Raw genomic sequence first — 19,571 nt, 5'->3', positions numbered from 1 at the left:
GTTACTGGTACCTACTCTGAGATCTGCAGGGAATCGGTGTTGCTAGAAAACTTACTGAGTCAGGAGTCAGGATTTAGTAAATCCCCCTTTTGCAGAAATCAAAGCTAGAAAACACTTTTTTGTAAAACAGCTAAACCTGGAGAATTAATGCATTCCAAATCAGAAAAGCTTGAGACAGTATGGATAATGCACAATATAAATTAAAAATAGAGTGTTTCCATTTTTGTTTGACTTTTATTTGATTGCAGACAGTAGGACTGCTTCTATTACTGGTGCTGCTATACAGCTGCATGTTTTAGAACTATGTGGATGTATAAAGACTTTTTTAATATTAATTTAAAAGCTGCTTGATCAGTGTTAAGATGAGGCTCCTAAGATACCAAGAGCTTCTGCGCTTCTCAGCAGAGGAAATAGATTTTTTGACGCTGTGAAGTAACAGGAATGATATTTTATTTAGTATTCTGTTTATTATAAGATGTAAAAGTTGGGCTTGTACATGGCAGTGTGTCCATATGTGTGTAATGAGCGGGGTGTGTAAGCTTGGCTGAGCGTGTGCGGTACACCTGCGTTGCCTTGGTAGAAATAAACATCTGATGGTTGACTGATATCAGGGTTTAAATCTGTCAGTGGTGCACCTTTGTTTCCTGTTACCAAGATTTTCTGGCAACATGCCAGAAATTTACCTGGACACACCTCACTTCCAGACTTCCACACCAAACCCATCAGTGTAGATATACAGTATTTGTATACTCCATTGCTGTTTAAATGACGCAGGCTCAAGGCGTGAAAATGAGTGTTTGCAGAGTGTAAGGTAGCAATGAGCTTCATGATGCGCCTTGCGCAGGGTGTGACATAGGGCCCGAAGTATTATATTATGATCAGCAAACATTATTGAGGTCATGTTCATATATTATTCAATAAGATAATATCGTGATTATTGTGACAGGCCTAATTTTACGTTTGTTTTTTATTTATTATTTTAAGAATGCATTAAAATCAAGCCTTTGAATGTGTGTGTCCAACTCTCCATTGGCCACACTGACGTTGCAGTAATTGGTGGGTAATAATTTGTGAATAATAGAAAACACTTGTGTTCTGTTCTTTATAGCCCTGTTCTCTCAGATTTCTGCTACTAATGCTTGACTGAGTTTCACACCCTGATGCCTGCTTCCAATGTGTTCTGCTGTGTGTGATACAGAGAGTGTGTGTGTGTGTGCAGATATGCAGCTGTGTGTAGTATTTGCTGGCGTGCACCACCGCCCCCATTACAGTTGATGATGGTGCAATGCCTCCTGTGTGGTTAGTTTTTGACAAATGGATTATGTAAATCCTGCTGAAATAAAGCCTCTCACACCAGCATGCTTATCACCTCATTACTAACAGCCGTCCAGGTGTACCTGCGGGCTCCAGCGCCTACTTTACAGGCCAAGAGCTTAGAGGCATTAAATAGGAAGAGTTTATGGGAAAATATGCATAATTCAGTGGGACATATTTATAACCATGCCATTGTTGGGTGCTTTTTGCTGGAGCTTGACTAATGTAAAATCAGACCTAAAATAATGCAAAGAAAACCTGTTTATATTCATAAAGTTTTAAGAGTTCAGAAATAATCAATATTTGGTGGAATAATCCTGTTTGGTTTTTAATCACAGTTTTTTTTCATGCATCTTGGCATCATGTTCTCCTCCACCAGTCTTACACACTGCTTTTGGATAACTTTATGCTGCTTTACTCCTGGTGTAAAAATTCAAGCAGTTCAGTTTGGTGGTTTGATGGTTTGTGATCATCCATCTTCCTCTTGATTATATTCCAGAGGTAAAATCTCAGAAACTCATCATTTTTAATGGAGTCTCCAGGGCTATATAGTGTGGATATTGTGTTCAGATGAATCAATATTCCAGAGAAATGAATGTAAAGCATTTGGACCCTAGACGAGAAGGACCATCCAGACTGTTATCAGCAATATATAATATAAAATATAAATATGCAGTTCTGCCCTATGTGTGTGTGTGTGTGTGTGTGAGTGAGTGTATCTCCCACCCCTTAAAAGTTCCCGCGACCTTCCAGTGGACAAGTGGCAAAGGTGAGCAGATTAGGTCGCAGCGGAGATGAGCGATAGAAGAGATTAGAGGAGATAACTTGAAGGAGGGAGGACTGGGGTGGATGGATGAGTATCAGGGGCAGAAAGGAGAGGAAGAATGCAATGTGGGGGGGGGTTGAAAATTAGGCCGAAGTGGGCCTGAGTTTGATTATGAGCTTTTTCTAAGATTTTTTTTTCTTATAAAAATCTCTTTCCAAAACCCGCCATAATTACCCACTGAAGAAAATTGGCCTTTAGTGTTCCTCACAGCTAATGGGATTAACTGTGGCACTCTTAAACAAGACGAGGGTATAAAACAGGCTTTAGGTTCATTAGTGAGAGAGTGTTCGTGCATAATTATGACATCATGCTTGTGCTCTCCATCTGCTCCATCAGTAGTGCGAGAACTCTGACATCACGAGTGGTTTGAGGAGTTACAGGAGAAGAAAGAACAAAGCTCATTATTCTTGTGCAGCAGCCGTTTTTCTTTAACACGGCCTCTTGCACTTATTTTCACACTCTTACTGTCAGTAACAGTTTTAAATGTTATTTTGTCCAATTTTTCTGCAAACATGTTTGAAGTTACGCTTATATAACACACTTTATAATCACGTTTTTACACACAACCATTTATACTCAGCACTCATCCATACACTGGTGAGAAGCGGCAGCCAATAGCTCGCAGCGTACTCTCAACCGAAAACAACCGTCCACCTGGATTTATATCTGGACTCACAGTCATACATACATTTACACACTTACCACACATAACACACACACCCGATCAATTTAGAGTATTTCTTTGGGTAATTTTAGAATATCCAATATAACTGATCTCCATGTTTTTAGACTGTGGTATTAAACCTACCTATACACAGGGAATACGGAAAGTCTATCCAGATAGGGTATTGAACCCAAGACCCCAGTGCTGGTAGGCGAACACGCTAACCACTAAACCACTGGTAAGCATGTCTTAAAATGTTAAATAGTACACGGTCATTGTCATTCGTGCATGGATGTCATTGGAAAAGATGTCTACCTACCGGCATCATAAGTTGATTTTCAGCATTTATGACTCCATGTACAGGGTTGAATTGGTTGTTTAACTATCAGAATATTAAAACTTTAAGCTAAATGGTCTCATGAGTTTGTATAAATATCAAAAAGACATTTCTAGTTAGTAGAGAATTTGAGTTTCTCTCATTGAGACTCTGGACAGACATGCTGTTAGCTACACGATACTGGATCTGTCTGGCTAACGCCATAGTTTGGCTCTGGGCTTTCCCCGCTGCATTCCTTCATAAACATGTTATTAACGGCGGGTGTTAATGAACAGAGCCCCTCTGTTTCCAGTGCATGTGTGTGTGTCTGTGCGTCTGCATGTGTGTGTGTGTGTGTCTGTGTTTATGCAGCCGTCTGTCTTGCCAGTAGCTCATGCGCAGGTGCCGTGCAGAGAGCAGATCTAATGGTCATGGCTGGTTGATTGCGGGGCATGGGGGCCGCTGAGGGCTACCGGGGGGCACTGGGTACCAGCAGCTGCACATCAAGACTTTTCTAAAATTTAGTGTATTATAGCTGAAGTGTATTCAATTTTAAATCATGTGTGCATGTGTCTTTTTTTTGGAATGTGAAAAACTGTGTGAAATTTAGAGCAAAATTGGCCATGCTATATATATATATATATATATATATACTGTATATAAAACTAACTAACATCTACAATAACAAACATCAGGCAAACCAAAGCAACTGCTTAGAAACACCATAGCATATTTTTTTGCCACTGCAAAACGTTGCAACCACCTACCTTTCGCAAATGCATAGAAATCACATAGCAACCATCTAAGATACCACAGCAGCCATCCTGCTGATCTGCACATTTCTACTGTAGCACATTAAAGTACAAAAAAAATTAGATTCATCTTTTGTCTTCCAAACATCCACATTGTATGTTGGTAATATTTAAGCACTGCTTTTCATATACACTATTCAGTGTTTATACAGGTGTTGTGAAGTCCTTATGTATGTAACTTACAAATAAAGTTTTATTATTTGATGTTGTGTACTGTATTTTACTGTATTGCTGTCCTATTCAGTTGGCATTTGCTTTAGGTCACCAGTGGTTCTGCTTTGCAAAGCCCAGCTGTGTGCATTACACACACACACACACACACACAAACACTGAGCCACATACAAAACATACCAGCATGTCAGTAAGTCCTCCTGGTGAACAGGTTCTCTGCCACTGGTTCAGACGCAGCGCTGCTTCACTGGGCAGGAGCAGCCGTTAGTGGCGTTAGTGTATTCTGGTTACACACTTGTGTCTCACAGTGCAGTGGGGAGTGTGTGTAATGTGTAACTGTGTGTATAGGTGTGTTATAGCTGTGGGGACGGTGATGAGAGCTTTAGAAGGAGAATGGGGGCAGTAGTGTTGAAAGTTCAGCTGCAGTGAGTGGAGGGGTGTTTGCCCAGCTCTGTCCCGAGGGAGACCAAGAGCAGATCAGGGCACGAAGGCTTAGCTTTCACTTTCAGACTGCTGACATGGTCTTACTCCATGCGTGCTAACAGAATTACATTCAAGGCTCTTACACATTACACCATATATACACACACACACACAGGCTAATATACATTGGTAAGAGAATGAGAATGAGGAGACAAGGCTGGGTCATTGGTAAAGGTGTGGAGATGAATGGGTAGATAGGGCTAGGTCATTGGTAGAGGTATGGGGATGAATGAGTAGATGGGTCTGGTTCATTAGTAAGAGGTGTGGAAATTAATAGGGTAGATAGGGTTGGTTGGTTGGTTTATTGGTTGGAATATACCTAAAGGAAACTGGGCTGGTTCATTGGTAGGGGTATGGGGATGAATGGGCAGACAAGGCTGGTTCATTGGTAGAGGAGTGGAAATGAATAGGTAGATAGGGCTGGTTCATTGGTTGGAATATACCTAAAGGAAACTGGGCTGGTTCATTGGTAGGGGTATGGGGATGAATGGGTAGATAGGGCTGGTTCATTGGTAGTGGTATAGAAATGAATGTGTAGATAAGACTGGGTCATTGGTAGAGGTTCAATGGTAGGATTATGGAAATGTGAAGACAGAGCTGGTTCATTGGTTCTTTCCCATACACCTTGATGTTATACCAGACAAGGAATCATTTAGGTGTCCAATGGGTTCTACAAGAGTCATGGTTCTATACATAAATATATTTAGTAACCTACTGTATTTAGATGTTTTGTTGGCAACTGATGCTTGTTCACATGGGCCTAATGCCCTTCAGTATACCATGATGTTCCATCACCCCTATAGTGGCAAAAGAGCCACTTTACTAAAGAATTCTTAGTACTGAAAGTCATAGCTTTACTTTTTCATTATAACCTCAGCACGGGGAGTGCAAACTCGCCTGAACTCTAAAGCTGAATCTGAAGCTGTTGAGGATTTACAGTCGAGAGCTCTTGGCTGAAGGCACGTAAAGCTCGGAGTATTGGGTGAAAAGATTTTCATTGTGAGGGAGTGACTGCATCTTTTTGTTTTTTCAGACAGTAGGAAGAATGCAGCCACAACTCCCACATGAACAGGTGGGCGAGATCTTTTATTGGACCTCAGCCCGTGAGAACAGACTTGAGCTCGTGCTCTGAGCCGTAAAGCCTCGCAGCATCGAGACTCTGTGAAGCTCCTCCACTGTCCTGCTCTACTAAACCTCTCTGCCTCTTTTACATCTCTCCACTTGGGTCTCAGAGGTGTGTTTACTGGAGAATCTGCCGCAGTCTGCATCACACACCTGTTGGAGAGCGCTGTGCTGTGCAATTATCTCCAGCACAGGACAATCTGGCCTTGGGGTTTGGCCATAAACACTCATGACTTCACCCTCTTCCCTCCTCCCACACACATTTAGTCCTCTGAGTGATGGGTGGGCTATACACATGGCTGAATATACACAGATAAAGTATAACATTTTAATGGTGATGGTGGTGTGTTAGTGTGTGTTGTGCTGATTTTAGGAGTGGATCAGATACAAATACAGCAGTGCTGCTGTAGTTTTTAAACAGTTCAGTGTCACCGCTGGACTGAGAATATAGTCCACTAATCAGAAATGTCCAACCACCTTTGACTACTGATGTTGGACTAGAGAATGACCAACACAAACTGCAGCAACAGATGAGATTCTATCACTGACTTTACTTTATGAGTGTGTAATAGAGTGGAGGACATTGAGAGATTTAATACAGTGTCACTGTTCTGTAACTGAGCCACTCACTATAAATGCAGTGCTGAGAATAACCACACAAATAATAATAATAATAATAATAATAATAATAATAATAATAATAATAATAATAATAATAATAGCTGCTCTGTGGTGGCCGTTTTTGGTCCTGACCGTTAAAGATAATCTTTAAATACTCATTTTTGCTTTCAATAAAGCATATATTCTATTCCAGGCTCAAATACTTTGAGAACCATGCCTTTTTTTTACCTTTTTATTTTTTTAGGTTTGATGTTTTTCCCATTAATCGAAAACACGAAACTATTGAATGGTATTATATTAAGAGTTAAATGGAAGTGAGAAGATTGATGGCTGTGAGAAAAAGGAAAAGCTTCAGGAGGAATCTGTCTCCTGAAGTTGTAAGCTCCTACCCCACCCTTGGGCTCTGAGCCATTTCCATTATACAGCCGTGCTCTCCATTACTGTTATTAGGGTCGGGGCTATTGAGGAGTTCTTAAATCCCTCATTTCTATATTGACGCTTGTTTTCTCTGACCGTCTGCAGGAGATCCTCCTCCAGCCTAACCGCTCAAACTTCCACACATCTAAAGTTTGGAGATTATTCTGACTGAGTGTGTTCTTCTATAGGCTTTGTAGTAAAGGCAGTGTTTTTTTTTAAATCTCCAGAAATGTGCTTTTGTTAGACTACACCCACCCAAATGTAATCGTAATGGTGTTGTGGAAAAGGCCAAAATTTAACTCGATCTTCAGGTTTTCTGCTAATGATAAGGCCTGTTAATGGGTGTAGATAGATGGACCATTTCAATTTTAATTACATTTGTGCAGGTATTTATTTAACATTCCTCAATCCACAGTGTCACATGGGTACCAGGAATACTGTACATCATAGAAGATATTATCACCTACAGTGGACAGTGCAGTAGGTGGAAATGATCATGACCTGCAGCATCTGGCTAGAACTGTCCAGGTGAAGAATGTGAGATGTGAGAATGCAGCATTCTTTAGCAAAAGCCAAACGGCAAATTATACTATTGAATACAATGTGAAGATACAAAGTGGCTTCTTTATCTGTTTACTGATTTTCCAGCTTCACTCAGCTGTTGCTACCTGTGTCTATAAACCTGCTCAGAATGATTGGCAGGTGTCTTCTTCCTCTCACACGATGGAAGGCGTGGCCTCAGCGGGTCTCCGTTGGCTTTATGTGGCGCTGCTGTTAAACCCAAACACACCACCTGTTATTTTATACCCGACTGGCCCACCTATGATGTTTTCACCATGTCAAAATGTGTAAAAAAAATATTTAAAGTACAGTTTTTTTTCCTTTTCACCAAAAACAAGACTGCACCCACAATAAGCATTTATTAAACAGAGATTATTGATCATTGATTTGACTGAAGTTATTTCTCTCTGATTTGCAGGATGTCCTGGAGCCAAGAAGACGGAGTTTCTGACCAGTGTTTTGGATGCGCTTTCTACAGACATGGTGCACGCAGTCACGGATCCAGCTGCTGCTGGCAGGTAAACAGACGTCTGTGCGTTTGGTCATGAAATGTTTATGTGACGTTTTTAAAGAGCAGTGAACCTCAGCTGTTTAACCCTTTAATACTGAGGCAAAAAAGCACCTGCTTTTCGTGTGTAGGACAGGGATGTATGAGTTGAGTAAAGATCTACATGTATAAGGCCAGGTTCTCACTATTTCTCACTGTCTTTTCCTGTTTTTAAAAAACGAAATCTTACAACAACATCTTATCTGTATTTTATTTTTTTTTTTACATTTTTATCTTCTGTGTTTTGGCTGAAAATCAGCACACAGATTACTTATATCACATTTCTTAGAGGTCAACCTTATTTTGTATTTTGGAAGAGTATGTGATTTCATGTCAAGAGGCTTTTATTCTCATTACATATATATATATATATATATATATATATATATATATATATATATATATATATATATATATCAGAGTACAGGAACACAGTGTAATGAAATTACGATCCTCCAAAACCATGGTGCAATATGGAACAATAATACAATAGAAAAACATAAAGTGCAAAAGTGTAACGATAGTGCAACATAAAACTATAACACTACAATAAATACAATAAATACAAAAGACGAGAGCAGACAGACTCAGTGTGTGTTCCTCCTGGTGAAAGATCATGTTAGGTACGGTAAGTTACACCCATTGCCGCCACAGATGTCCAAATGTCCACAGGCAGATTTTCTAGCCCACATATAAAAGTATTGCCAATAGAATAGGACTCTCTGGAGCAGAAGCATTGAGCTGTGGAGCAGTGGAACTGTGAAGTTATGGGCTTCATCATCCTGACCTCACTAATAAATACTTTTCTCACTAAATCTAATCTAAAGTCCTCACAGCTATGCTCCAAAACCATGTAAAAAGCCTTTTCTGGACACTATAGACTTCCCATGATCCTGAGCCAATTTACACCATTTAATATCAGGGTGAGGGGTAGGTTTAAATAGAGAACAAAAGACTAAAGTATTGCCATCAAAACATTAAGCAAGCTAATGGTGATCTACAGAGGTATTTTAAACATAACTCCAGATAGAAACTACACTATATTTTCTGTGTATTTCAGTCTGAAATGCTGCCCATATACAGCAGAGAGCAGGGCCGAATGAAGAACTGATCACAATACACACACACACACACACAAAAGAGAGAAGATTCATGAGTTCAATATGTCAAACAGTTGCACAGGAATAAAATGTGTTATATCAGCGCAATCGCTGGTTTATATCATCTTATGTAAGCAGCTGTTTTATGATCTCAAGTTTTATTAATGTGCAGCTGTTTAACACATTTAAATAAAGTCAATTCAAAACATTTGAAATAGATTAAAGCATCATTTTTGTCATTTTATAGCAGGTTGAAAGTGCAGAATCAGTCTATACTTACTGTATTTATATTTACTTAATTACTTTAGAAGTGTATGGCAAAATAACACAAATATAGTTTATATTATACGCTATAAAAAAGTTTTACAGCATCACAGCGTATCAGAATAGTTCATGATCATTGTTGCAATGTACAAATATACTATATATATATATATATATATCACAGGATTTGCATAATGCATAATAAAACATAATGCAAATTAAATGATAAATGTTATGCTATAAGCTGCTTGATCTGGAAGGAGATTTTTCCATGTTCTCTTTTTCTGTGACATATTTACACCAGAGGGAGATTAACATTATTAACATTATAATGTCTTCTGAATATATTTTATTTTACTTCAGTATTTATTAGGTAGAAATATAATAACAATAATAATATAATGACGTGTTGGTCCATTGAAAATTCCTGCATTTTGTAATATTGCAGAAGATAAATTTGAGTTTACCCCACTTAAAGTATCTACTAGTGTCTACATTTTATTGTTTTTTGATCAATTTGATCATAAGAGCAGCTCTGTCAGTCTGCTCTGAACCAAACAGTGCGTGAAATGAACTCTATCGTGGCAGTTCTGGCGTCGGTTCTGAAAGAGGAAATGTTCAGATGTTTTATTAAATCTTCTGTTCCACCACAAACACTCAAAACAGCAAATTCCAGATGTGTTCATGTTATTCATGTTATTCGGATCATTCTTACATTGGTCTGGTTCTTCAGGACAAAAGGAACACAGTGATAAAGAGTGTAGGATGTTTTGTTTAATAGGAACATCACACTCTCATTAAATGTCATTTTTGGAGGATGGACATGTAAATAAACTAGAGTTGAACTTGTGCTGAACGATACGGGATATCGTGTGATCTTGTGCCATAGAAAATAGAGGCCCATTTAGTATATTCTTTAACCAGTCTTTAAATCCAGGCCTTGAATCCAGTTTCCCATTTTGGCCAATCAGATTTATTATCAGATATATATGCAAAATGTTGTTTCCATCAGACCACGCTTAAACTGCTATAAACTGCTGTAATTCACCTCGCCTTGCCATGAGCATGTTGGTCAGTGTTCAACCTCACTCACACTTCACAACTTACATGTACACAGATATGAGCATTTCCAAGTTTATTTTAATGATATTCTAGTCTTTTTTGGCATTTTTTGACACATTTGCTTTGGTAAATCATTGTAAAACTGTCTGACCATCATCAGTGTTAAACAGATTATTAATTATTAATTCATATTTTTCTCCCAGAATGCCTGAGCCCGACCCCAACCACACTCTGGAGGAGAGGGTGGTACACTGGTACTTCAGTCAGCTGGACAAGAACTCGAGCGGCGACATCGGCAAAAAAGAGATCAAGCCCTTTAAGCGTTTGCTGCGCAAGAAGTCCAAGCCTAAGAAGTGCGTGAAGAAGTTTGTGGAGTACTGCGACATCAGCAACGACAAAGCGCTGTCTCTGCTGGAGCTCATGGGCTGCCTCGGGGTCACGAAGGAAGAGGGTACGGAAAAGAAAATGAACTTAATTCACTCACGTTTGTAGTCATCCACTATTCAACATTGTGGATGTTACATTTGATTTATAGGCATGCTAGTCAGTCAGCTTAATGATACTGGTTATGCTGGTTGAATAGTGTATACTTGCTGGTTATCCTAATGATTCTGGTCTTGCTGCTCATTCTAAATGATCAGCTTGGTCATGTTAATTGACTGGCTTGTTGAAGCTGGTAATGCATCTCAACCAGCATAGTCATGCTTTTTCATGCTGGTTGACCAGCTATACTAATATTACCAGCATCACCAAGTTGGTCAAACAGCATGACAAGCATGGAGCACTGAAAAGCAGATCTAAATGAACAACATGTCCAACCTTGAGGCAGACATACTGGTTTTCTAGCTTAATCAAACATTAATAGAGAAACCTACCCTATACTGGACCAGAGTTTAGCCAGTCGTCTACTTTAACCAGTTTGACCAGATTAGAGTGTCTGTGTGTAGAGTGTCTTTTTTTGGTTGTTTCTAACAGTTAAATGTGTAATTGTGTGTGTATTCAGGGCTTGTATGTTTGTGTTCTTCTGACTTGCTTTTAACACATTCTCACTGTCTTTACTTCAGGAGCGAAAACAAGTGAAGTCCTGACTACTAGTAAACTGGTGAGTGAATTAATGTTTTCTTTCCATGTTTAATGTTTGCTGTGTCACTGTAAGCCCTGGAATTAACAAAAAAATACTGATAAGTGAAGACTAAAGCAATGCAACAATGTGATAAGCAATAGTAATCGTTTAGCAAATGTAAAAAGCCTAAGTTCTGTTTATTATATCAGAAGCAGCATTAGAAAAAAAGGATTTTACCCCAGGGACTCATGCGTTTGATGTTGTGGGAGGTTGGGTGGGTTATTAAGCTTTTGAGCATCAGTTCTTTGGAGAGCAGAAAATCGTATTGTGTGTTCCTCCTGGTGAAAGATTTGTGTAACTCACAGCTGATCAGTTGTGCAGGGTAATGTGTGAATGTGTGAACGTAACACTAAGTAGAGGTCTTAAAATCAGAATTACTAAATAATCTGAACTGATTATTTTCCTGTTCTTTCTCTTTTCAGAACACCTCGAAGAAGCAAGGCTGATCCAGCAGCTGAGATTAACCCGAGTTTCTGCTCCACCACGCGGCGACGGAGAAAACCCATAGTATTTGCACTTTGTACTTTAAAACGGAAACGATAAACAATGTAAATTCACTTTTTTGTAGAAAAAGGAAGGTATTTAAACAGACTGCTGAACATGTGAATGATGTTAGTTAGCTTTTTTATGTCCTTACACAACGTTAATACTTTAACACATACAATGTATGTGTCCTTCTTGAGTCTAAAAAAGGTAAATGCGATTTTTTCAGAGTTGTAAAAGTTGTCGTTTTGTGTCGTTTTGTGTTGTTCTGTTCTTTTGTTGTGTTTTTTGTTTGGACCTGATGACAGATCCGTTGGCTGGTTGTAAAGGAACGTATTGGTCGACTCTTCCTCTGGTCATGAACTGATGGTTCTGATGGTTCTGACTCTTCTATCATCATCGAACGGCTTTAGAATGGAGATGCTTTGTGTTAATTAGAGATAATAAAGACGTCTTTTATACTTTTCTCTGTATGTTTTGTACCTGTACACTGTATATATCAAGACCTCTCTGTGAAATGTTTGGATAAAAGGATTTTTGTGCTCGTAATAAAAAAACTCTTCTAACTGAATCTACAGTATAATCTGGTCTTATTAATACAGAGTGACGTTAGTATAACGGCATAGATTGATCATTTATCATTAAGTCAGGTTAATTGTGTTTAACCACAAAGGTTGTTGTTAACTGTGGATATGAGAGAGTTTCACATCATTTTTAGATTTTTAAAAAAATAATAATACAATCCCAATTTCAAAAAAGTAAATGTATATATAATGTAAATATATATAAAGTAATTAAAACACTTTTTTTCAGTTTTAAGTTTATCTGTTTTCTTTAAAGTCCCTGGCAGTTTACTAATGCAGTGATTTTAAGTACAGAATCAATACAGCCTGTCCTTTACACACAGGCATTTCTCCAGATTCTCCAGATTCAGAGTTAATGTTTTTAATGAAATGTTCTCTAAAATGTGTTTTATATTCTATGGATCTATATGGGTACTTGAATGCATTTTTTTTCTGCTTGGATTTTCCCTTTTCTAGTTTAAAAGCCTGGAAAATGCTGTTCCAGTTCCAGTTTTGGCCCAGAGAAAAACAACTATAGGTGTAAAAATGCATCTCAAAATGAGCACAGATTATCTCAGGACTCAGCATATTTTGTAACCGTTTAATTTCTATATGAATAGATATCATATAGAGTGTATAATCCTGTAGACTCTAGTGTAATCCTGTAGTCTCACTCTCTCTCTGCTGACCTGACGCTGACCCCGGCCCTCACTCTCGCTGTGTGATTGGTGATTATCAGACATGTCCTGCAGGGGTGAGATTATCCAGAAATCTGCCTGAATCTAACACCCCTGCAGAACAGAGAGGAGAGATTAGCCACTGATGGCTTAAAGGGGTCAAATTAAGGCCTCAAAAGACCCCCAGCATCACCCCTCAGATATCAGAGTGAGCTGCAGGCTCCTTAACAAATGCATCTTCTTACCAGCCTGGTGTGTCTTTGGGCAAATAATAAACTTTTTTTTACACTTTTTTTCCCAAATGATCACCACAGCAATTCATTTGTGGTAAAAAACGCAGACGTCCCAAGTCTCCCGGAAATTGAGTCTACCGCATATCAATAATAACTTCTAGATGCCTGAAAATCAGATGAAATCTCCTGGAATCTAGCACACGCACACAGATGATGCATATTCATGAAGCGCATTCTGATTGGCCTGTTCTCTGCAAAGATTCTATGAGCCAGCCAATCAGTGTTTAGTGTGGGTGGGCAGTGTTTTTTTCTTCCTCCCGGATGGGATGCGTTCAGGAGCATCATGGCTCCCATCAAAACGTATTTCCTCATTACCTCAGACTACTCTAAAGTATATCCATCTATATCCATCCGTCTGGTAAAAGTGAAAAACAGTGAAGGTCTTGCCCGCTGTATAGTTTGTAATAGTGATTTTAGCATTAACCACAATGGACTGAATGATTGCAAAAAGGCATGTTGAGGTATATATATATTAATGAAATTATTTTTTGTAACCTGGGATGTCTAAGAACATGATCCAACCTTGATCCAACCCAGCTATCAAATATGCTACTCATCTTTGAGTTAAACAGCTGTTCAGGTGCAGTTTAACTTGATTGATTAGCCAGATAATTACTACAGTTATAAAATTATGCCAGAAAAAAAAATCTAAAGGTGTGAAACTGAACCATGGTCCGGATTGTTTGCAGTGTGAAAACACTGTCATCCATTAAACAATAAAGAAAGTAAAAGAAGAGGTGTTGTGCAGAAATCCGACTCTCACGTTCTCACGTTCTTGTCACGCAGTCGTTTATAAATAAGAATATAAATGACTTTCTATTTGAGCTGCAGTAACACTATCTGTATGAGCTTGATACTGTATACTTGAATCATGTTCCACAGGGAGGAGAATGTGGAGTCTTGCCCAAGGACACTTACTGCTGTAGCGCGAGGGAACTGAACCCTGTTCTGCCATGGGGAAAGTGGTGTTATGTTCTGCGATATGCAATCTGATTCAATATCAATATATAATTCGATATCTCAAATGCCATCACTACTACTGGTCTATGTGTGCCTACATCTGCATCCACTACTGGTTACAATTCTTCCCACCAGACCCAATTGATCACAGCATAAAAAAGCTAAAAAAGGAAATAAACACATTATTTTGACTTTATCTTATTTTTGAGAAATGTTCCCCATTTTCTCCCCACCTCTTTTTGAACCTTTTTCACAAATAGCATCACAGCGCTAACGCTCGGAGGAAAGCGCAGTGACTCTGGTGGTTCTTATACATCAGCTCACAGCCTTGTGCTGATCCACATCACCCTAGGAGTGATGAGAGGAAAGAGCAAAAGAGCACCATCTACTGTACTGTACCCACCCAGAGAGAGCAAGGACAACACCTGTGCACTCCCAGGGCTCCAGCAGCTGATGGCAAAACTTCATGAGTGGGGGTTCAAACCTACAACATCCTGCTCATATTGGCAACTATTTGCAATTTTATTCTAATTTTAAAATACTCAGCTATTTAGACGTTTTGTATAAGTGTAGCCCCGCCTTTACACAGTTTAAATTAATACGGTTTAAATCAGTTTTCTAGAGGAAAATAAAAATGCGGTAATATTAGAATAGAGAAAACTCAATAAGTCAATATCTCACTCGACCTGTATCTGTGCTTCTCTCTCTGTAGTGAACAGTGAGGGGAATAAGCTGATGAATAATTATAGCTGGTCATAAACACGTCACTTTTTAATATTTGAACTCTGAAACAAATTACACTAAAACCTGCAGCACATCGTTCATCAGGGGACAGACACGCCAACACACACACACACACACACACACACACACACACTATACACACACTATACACACACACACACAGATATATACACACACACACTTTACACAGACATAGCATTGATGCCATGTTCTCTGGGCACGGAGTGACTGTGTGTTTAATGTTCCCTGGGCACGAGTGTGTGTGTGTGTGTGTGTGTGTGTGTGTGTGTGTGTGTGTGTGCAGGTCTGGCAGACTGCACGGAGAAATTACTGTCAAACTCCATCACGCATTTTAATGACCACTGGCTCCACTCCTGGGGAGCAGTGCACCCTGGGTAAACACAGCCAGGAGGACACCAGGGGCCTGGGGATTATCTTCTTCAACTTCTTCATCATCATCATCATCACCCCCTTCTTCATCAGGCTTACATCATTATCTATCATCATCATCATCATCATCATCATCATCATCACCCCCTTCTTCATCAGGCTTACATCATTATTATCATCTTCCTCATCAGTTATCAACTTTTTCTTTCATTATTGTTTTCTTGTTTTAATCTTTAGTATCTTTGTTTCCATTTTTCTGTCATCAACACCTTTATCATCATCATTGTCTTTTTTATACACTGCCTGGATGAAATCACTTGCAAATAGGTAAGAGCCTCCCATTGGATAATTACAGCATGAGTGATTATGCTTCAGCTGGCAATAGGTTATTTAACCCTGACTGATGCAGTGAGTAGCTTCTCATTTCTTAAAATTAAACAATGTGTAAAGACACTGTGATCCTGTGCTCTTGGAAAAGATGTTCATCTGTTTTAGAACAGTCAAATCATTGGCATGCATCAATCAGACAAAACATCTAAAGATAGATTGCTGAAAGTTAAACCTGAAAAATCGGGTTAGAACTGATAGTCTGATGGATTATCAAAAAGTTGAAGGACAGTATGGAAGCAATGTCATTAAAAAAATCTTAAATGATTGTGATTGGCGATCTCTTAAGCTTTTGATGAATCAAATTACAGTAACTCAGGGATATGATGTTTAATAGTGAAAGTAAGAGCTTTCCCACACACACAATGTGAAAGGAACCTAAGAGATTGGGACTAAACAGATGTGCAGCTTTAAGAAAAACTTTTTAATGAGGCTAATCGACAAAAACAGCTCAAATTTGTTAGGAAATATAAAGATTAGACTCTGGATCAGTGGAATAAGGTCATGTGAAGATCTGATGAGTCCAGATTTACTCTGTTCCAGAGTGATGGAGCATCAGGGTAGGAAGAGATAAAAATAAAGTAGCTGAACTCACTCATTAGAAGGAGGGTCTGAATACTTTTGGACGTATAGTGTTGTGTTTAATGTAATGTGAGCAGTGCTCTGCAGGCCGGGGTTATCGGTCTGCAGGTATGCATGCTGTGTGGACAGGTGTGAGTTGCAGAAGTGATGGGACGGAGGCCTCCACACACCTGCGTCCTCTCCACAGCTCCACTGTTTGTTGTGACACGCCGAGTCATCAGTGTATGGCCTCTGTCATCGGCCAGCATCGTGATGTCACAGTGTCATCACCTGCAGCAACCAGGCTGTCATCACCGGAGGATCAGGTTTCCTTCAGGTGCATCACCTGGTCATCACCTGAACTCACCCAATCTTCTTTCAGACCACCAGACTACCCCCACCCCCCTCTCTCTCTCTCTCTCTTCCTCTCTCTCTCATTAGATTTGTAACTGATTTGTTTAATTTTGGTGCAATCTAAAATTAAAGAACATTGGGACATTGTGAAAAATGTTTTTTTTTACACTTTATTTGGCTTTTATTTTATTGCAAACAGATATTTTATTTTATCTTTTGTCGGCTCAACTTTCATTTAACATACACCAATTTCTACATTCCAGGCCTGCAACACATTCCCATATTAAATAAAAGCACAAAACACCAGGCACAGGTCAGGGATTTGGGAGATTTAGCACCTCTCTGGTGAGAATGTGTAATTGCACTGAGCTTGCGAAAGAATCATTTTAAACTGGGTGGGTGTGATGCGGTCTCCTCTCAGAGCAGATGAATCCGATTCCAGGTTAGTCAGAGAGAGAGAGAGAGAAAGAGAGAGAGAGGGAGAGCGCTCAGTCAGAATCTTCACTTTTTCGTTTCTTTGGTTTTACTATGAGTGAATGAGTTTCCTCTTCTGAAGTCAGTAAAACTGAGCCGGATCCTCTTAGAGACGCGTGACACCGCCAGAAGAAGAACTCCCTGATGGTCGTATCAGCACACTGGTCCCAAACACTATATTTTATCCATATTCTTCTCCACTCATACTACAGACTGACTCTTTAAGCAAACTGTTCTGATGCCTATAGTTGAGATTCTTGGTTTAATTATCGTTAGCTAAGTTCAGTGTTTCCTGTCCCGCAGAGAATGATCAGCGTCAGACTGTTCTGAGAGCAGTAAAAGAGCTCTGTTTAGGTAAAAGGTCAATTGTTTTAGTTCCTTAGGGAATGAAGAATATGCAGCACCTTTACTGCAGACATACTGACCATGCTTATACCATTCAGGTAGAGCTGGAGACAGAAAACCAGAGAAAGAGAGGAAGAGAAAAACAGAGAGAGAGAGAGAAATAAAGAGCTAGAGACCTACTTCTAAAGTTTGTAAGGACACGGGACAGGGGGCCGCAACAACAAGGTCTTTCAGAGGGTCTTTCAGAGGGGATTAGGGTGGCCATTGCCCCCCCTGCAGCTCAGCAATGCCACCCTTATTCATTCCTCTGTCTGTATAATAGTCCTTCCAATCACCTCATTTAACAATGAAAGAAAGAAGGACAGATCAAACAGGCCTGAGAACAGCGATCAGAATGAAGGAGGAGCCTCAATTTTTCCGCACTTTGGAGGAAGAGATTCCAACTTAAAGTGTAAAGGAGCACCAGGTAAAATTCTCAGAGGAAAGTGCCTACAACAACTCGGTTCTTATATATCAGCTCACAGACGCAGCCTTGTGCTGATCCACATCACCCTAGGAGTGATGGGAAAGAGCTCCATCTACTGTACTGTACCCACCCAGAGAGAAACAGCAAGACCAACAACTGTGCTCTCTCAGGGCTCCGGCAGCAGATGGCAAGCTGCATGATCGGGATTCGAATCAGCAATCTTGTGATCATAATGTCAGTGCTTTAGGTTTACATGGGTTTTAACTTTTTAACTTTAAGTTCTACACAGTAGTTTAAGCAAACTTGTTAAAAACCGAGAGGTCTATAACTGCTGCTGATCCTCAGGGTAGATTGACGTGGTTGATTCTATGATCAAACATGGAATGAAATTAAATAAAATTCCTGTGTGGCCGTGAGTCACGTAAACAGAGACGTGTTTTGGTGATCAGAAATCCAGCAGCGTGCGACCGACCCTTTGAAATCGCCCACCTCCTAAGCATCCATTCATTCAGTCCTGCTCCAGACAATGCATTTCTGCAGGAGTGTTTGTCACACAGACGTATCTCCTGCGCTGTTTTGGATCTGCAGTGCAGTGGTGGAGGGTAATTAGAGGAGGGAAGAGTCTCCAGGGAAGAAACAAAGTCGAGCATGGTGGTCCCGAGGCATGCGGCTTGATCCCACTCAAAACACGGCAATCCTGAAGCGCATGGTCTCCAGTATCACACACCTGCCTGCAATCTCAATACAGGAGGGGTTCATTTATAACACAGTCAACACAGAACTACACCTACGGTAATGACTCTACACCAGTGAAAGGCCTTTGGGACTTTAATAAGAAATGACTAAAGTATTTGGGTAGTTTTTATTATGAGCTGTGTTCATAAGCTGTTATGTCTCGTTATGAAAAAACTCAACAAAACTGCCTTAACAACACATGCAATAATTTCTTTTAACCACTCACAAAATATACTTTGCTTATATAGTATAACAGCGTATGTTAATTACTCTTAAGTATTGTGACATGTATTTTGTGTATTTTGAGAATATATTAATAGTAAAAGTTCATAATGCCTAATAAACATGACTACAATGTGCTATATGTGTTTATAAATATGTATAACCATGTTTATAATGTCTTATGAAGGCATTATAATAAGTTATGAGTATTCATAGACAGTGTATACATGATTCTGGCTGAATCTCAAACACCTCCTTACTCACTTAGTAATGAACTACATACTAGATTTCAGATTTCCACATGAATAAAAGTAAATACGCTTCTACACAAATTATATTTGACCTTCATCTTTAATCCATTCATAAAGTGAATTTACACACTCTGTACATATTAAGGGTCTTTGGATCAATGTATTAAATGAATAATTTTAGACTCCACCCAATCAGGGAGCCTTTATAATTTTTTTGCATATAAAAAGACTAGGGAATGTCCATCAATAGAGGCAGTTTGATA

General features: G+C 39.3%; 1 protein-coding gene across 2 annotated transcripts in view; it reads left to right on the top strand.

The window, feature by feature from the left end:
* smoc2 (SPARC related modular calcium binding 2) overlaps positions 1 to 12,457 on the top strand; it is a 45,770-nt gene extending 33,313 nt beyond the window's left edge. For both annotated transcript variants that reach the window (XM_022685116.2, XM_022685117.2), the window contains exons 10-13: positions 7,726 to 7,825; positions 10,484 to 10,731; positions 11,345 to 11,382; positions 11,826 to 12,457. In XM_022685116.2, the coding sequence (XP_022540837.2) occupies positions 7,726 to 7,825; positions 10,484 to 10,731; positions 11,345 to 11,382; positions 11,826 to 11,849 (410 nt within the window). In that variant the 3' untranslated portion in view covers positions 11,850 to 12,457. The remainder of the gene's footprint in view (positions 1 to 7,725; positions 7,826 to 10,483; positions 10,732 to 11,344; positions 11,383 to 11,825) is intronic.
* Positions 12,458 to 19,571: the final 7,114 nt, after the last annotated feature.

Source organism: Astyanax mexicanus, chromosome 7 (genome assembly GCF_023375975.1).
Source record: "Astyanax mexicanus isolate ESR-SI-001 chromosome 7, AstMex3_surface, whole genome shotgun sequence".
Lineage (NCBI taxonomy): Eukaryota > Metazoa > Chordata > Actinopteri > Characiformes > Acestrorhamphidae > Astyanax > Astyanax mexicanus.
This window is presented reverse-complemented; position numbering and strand designations above follow the sequence as displayed.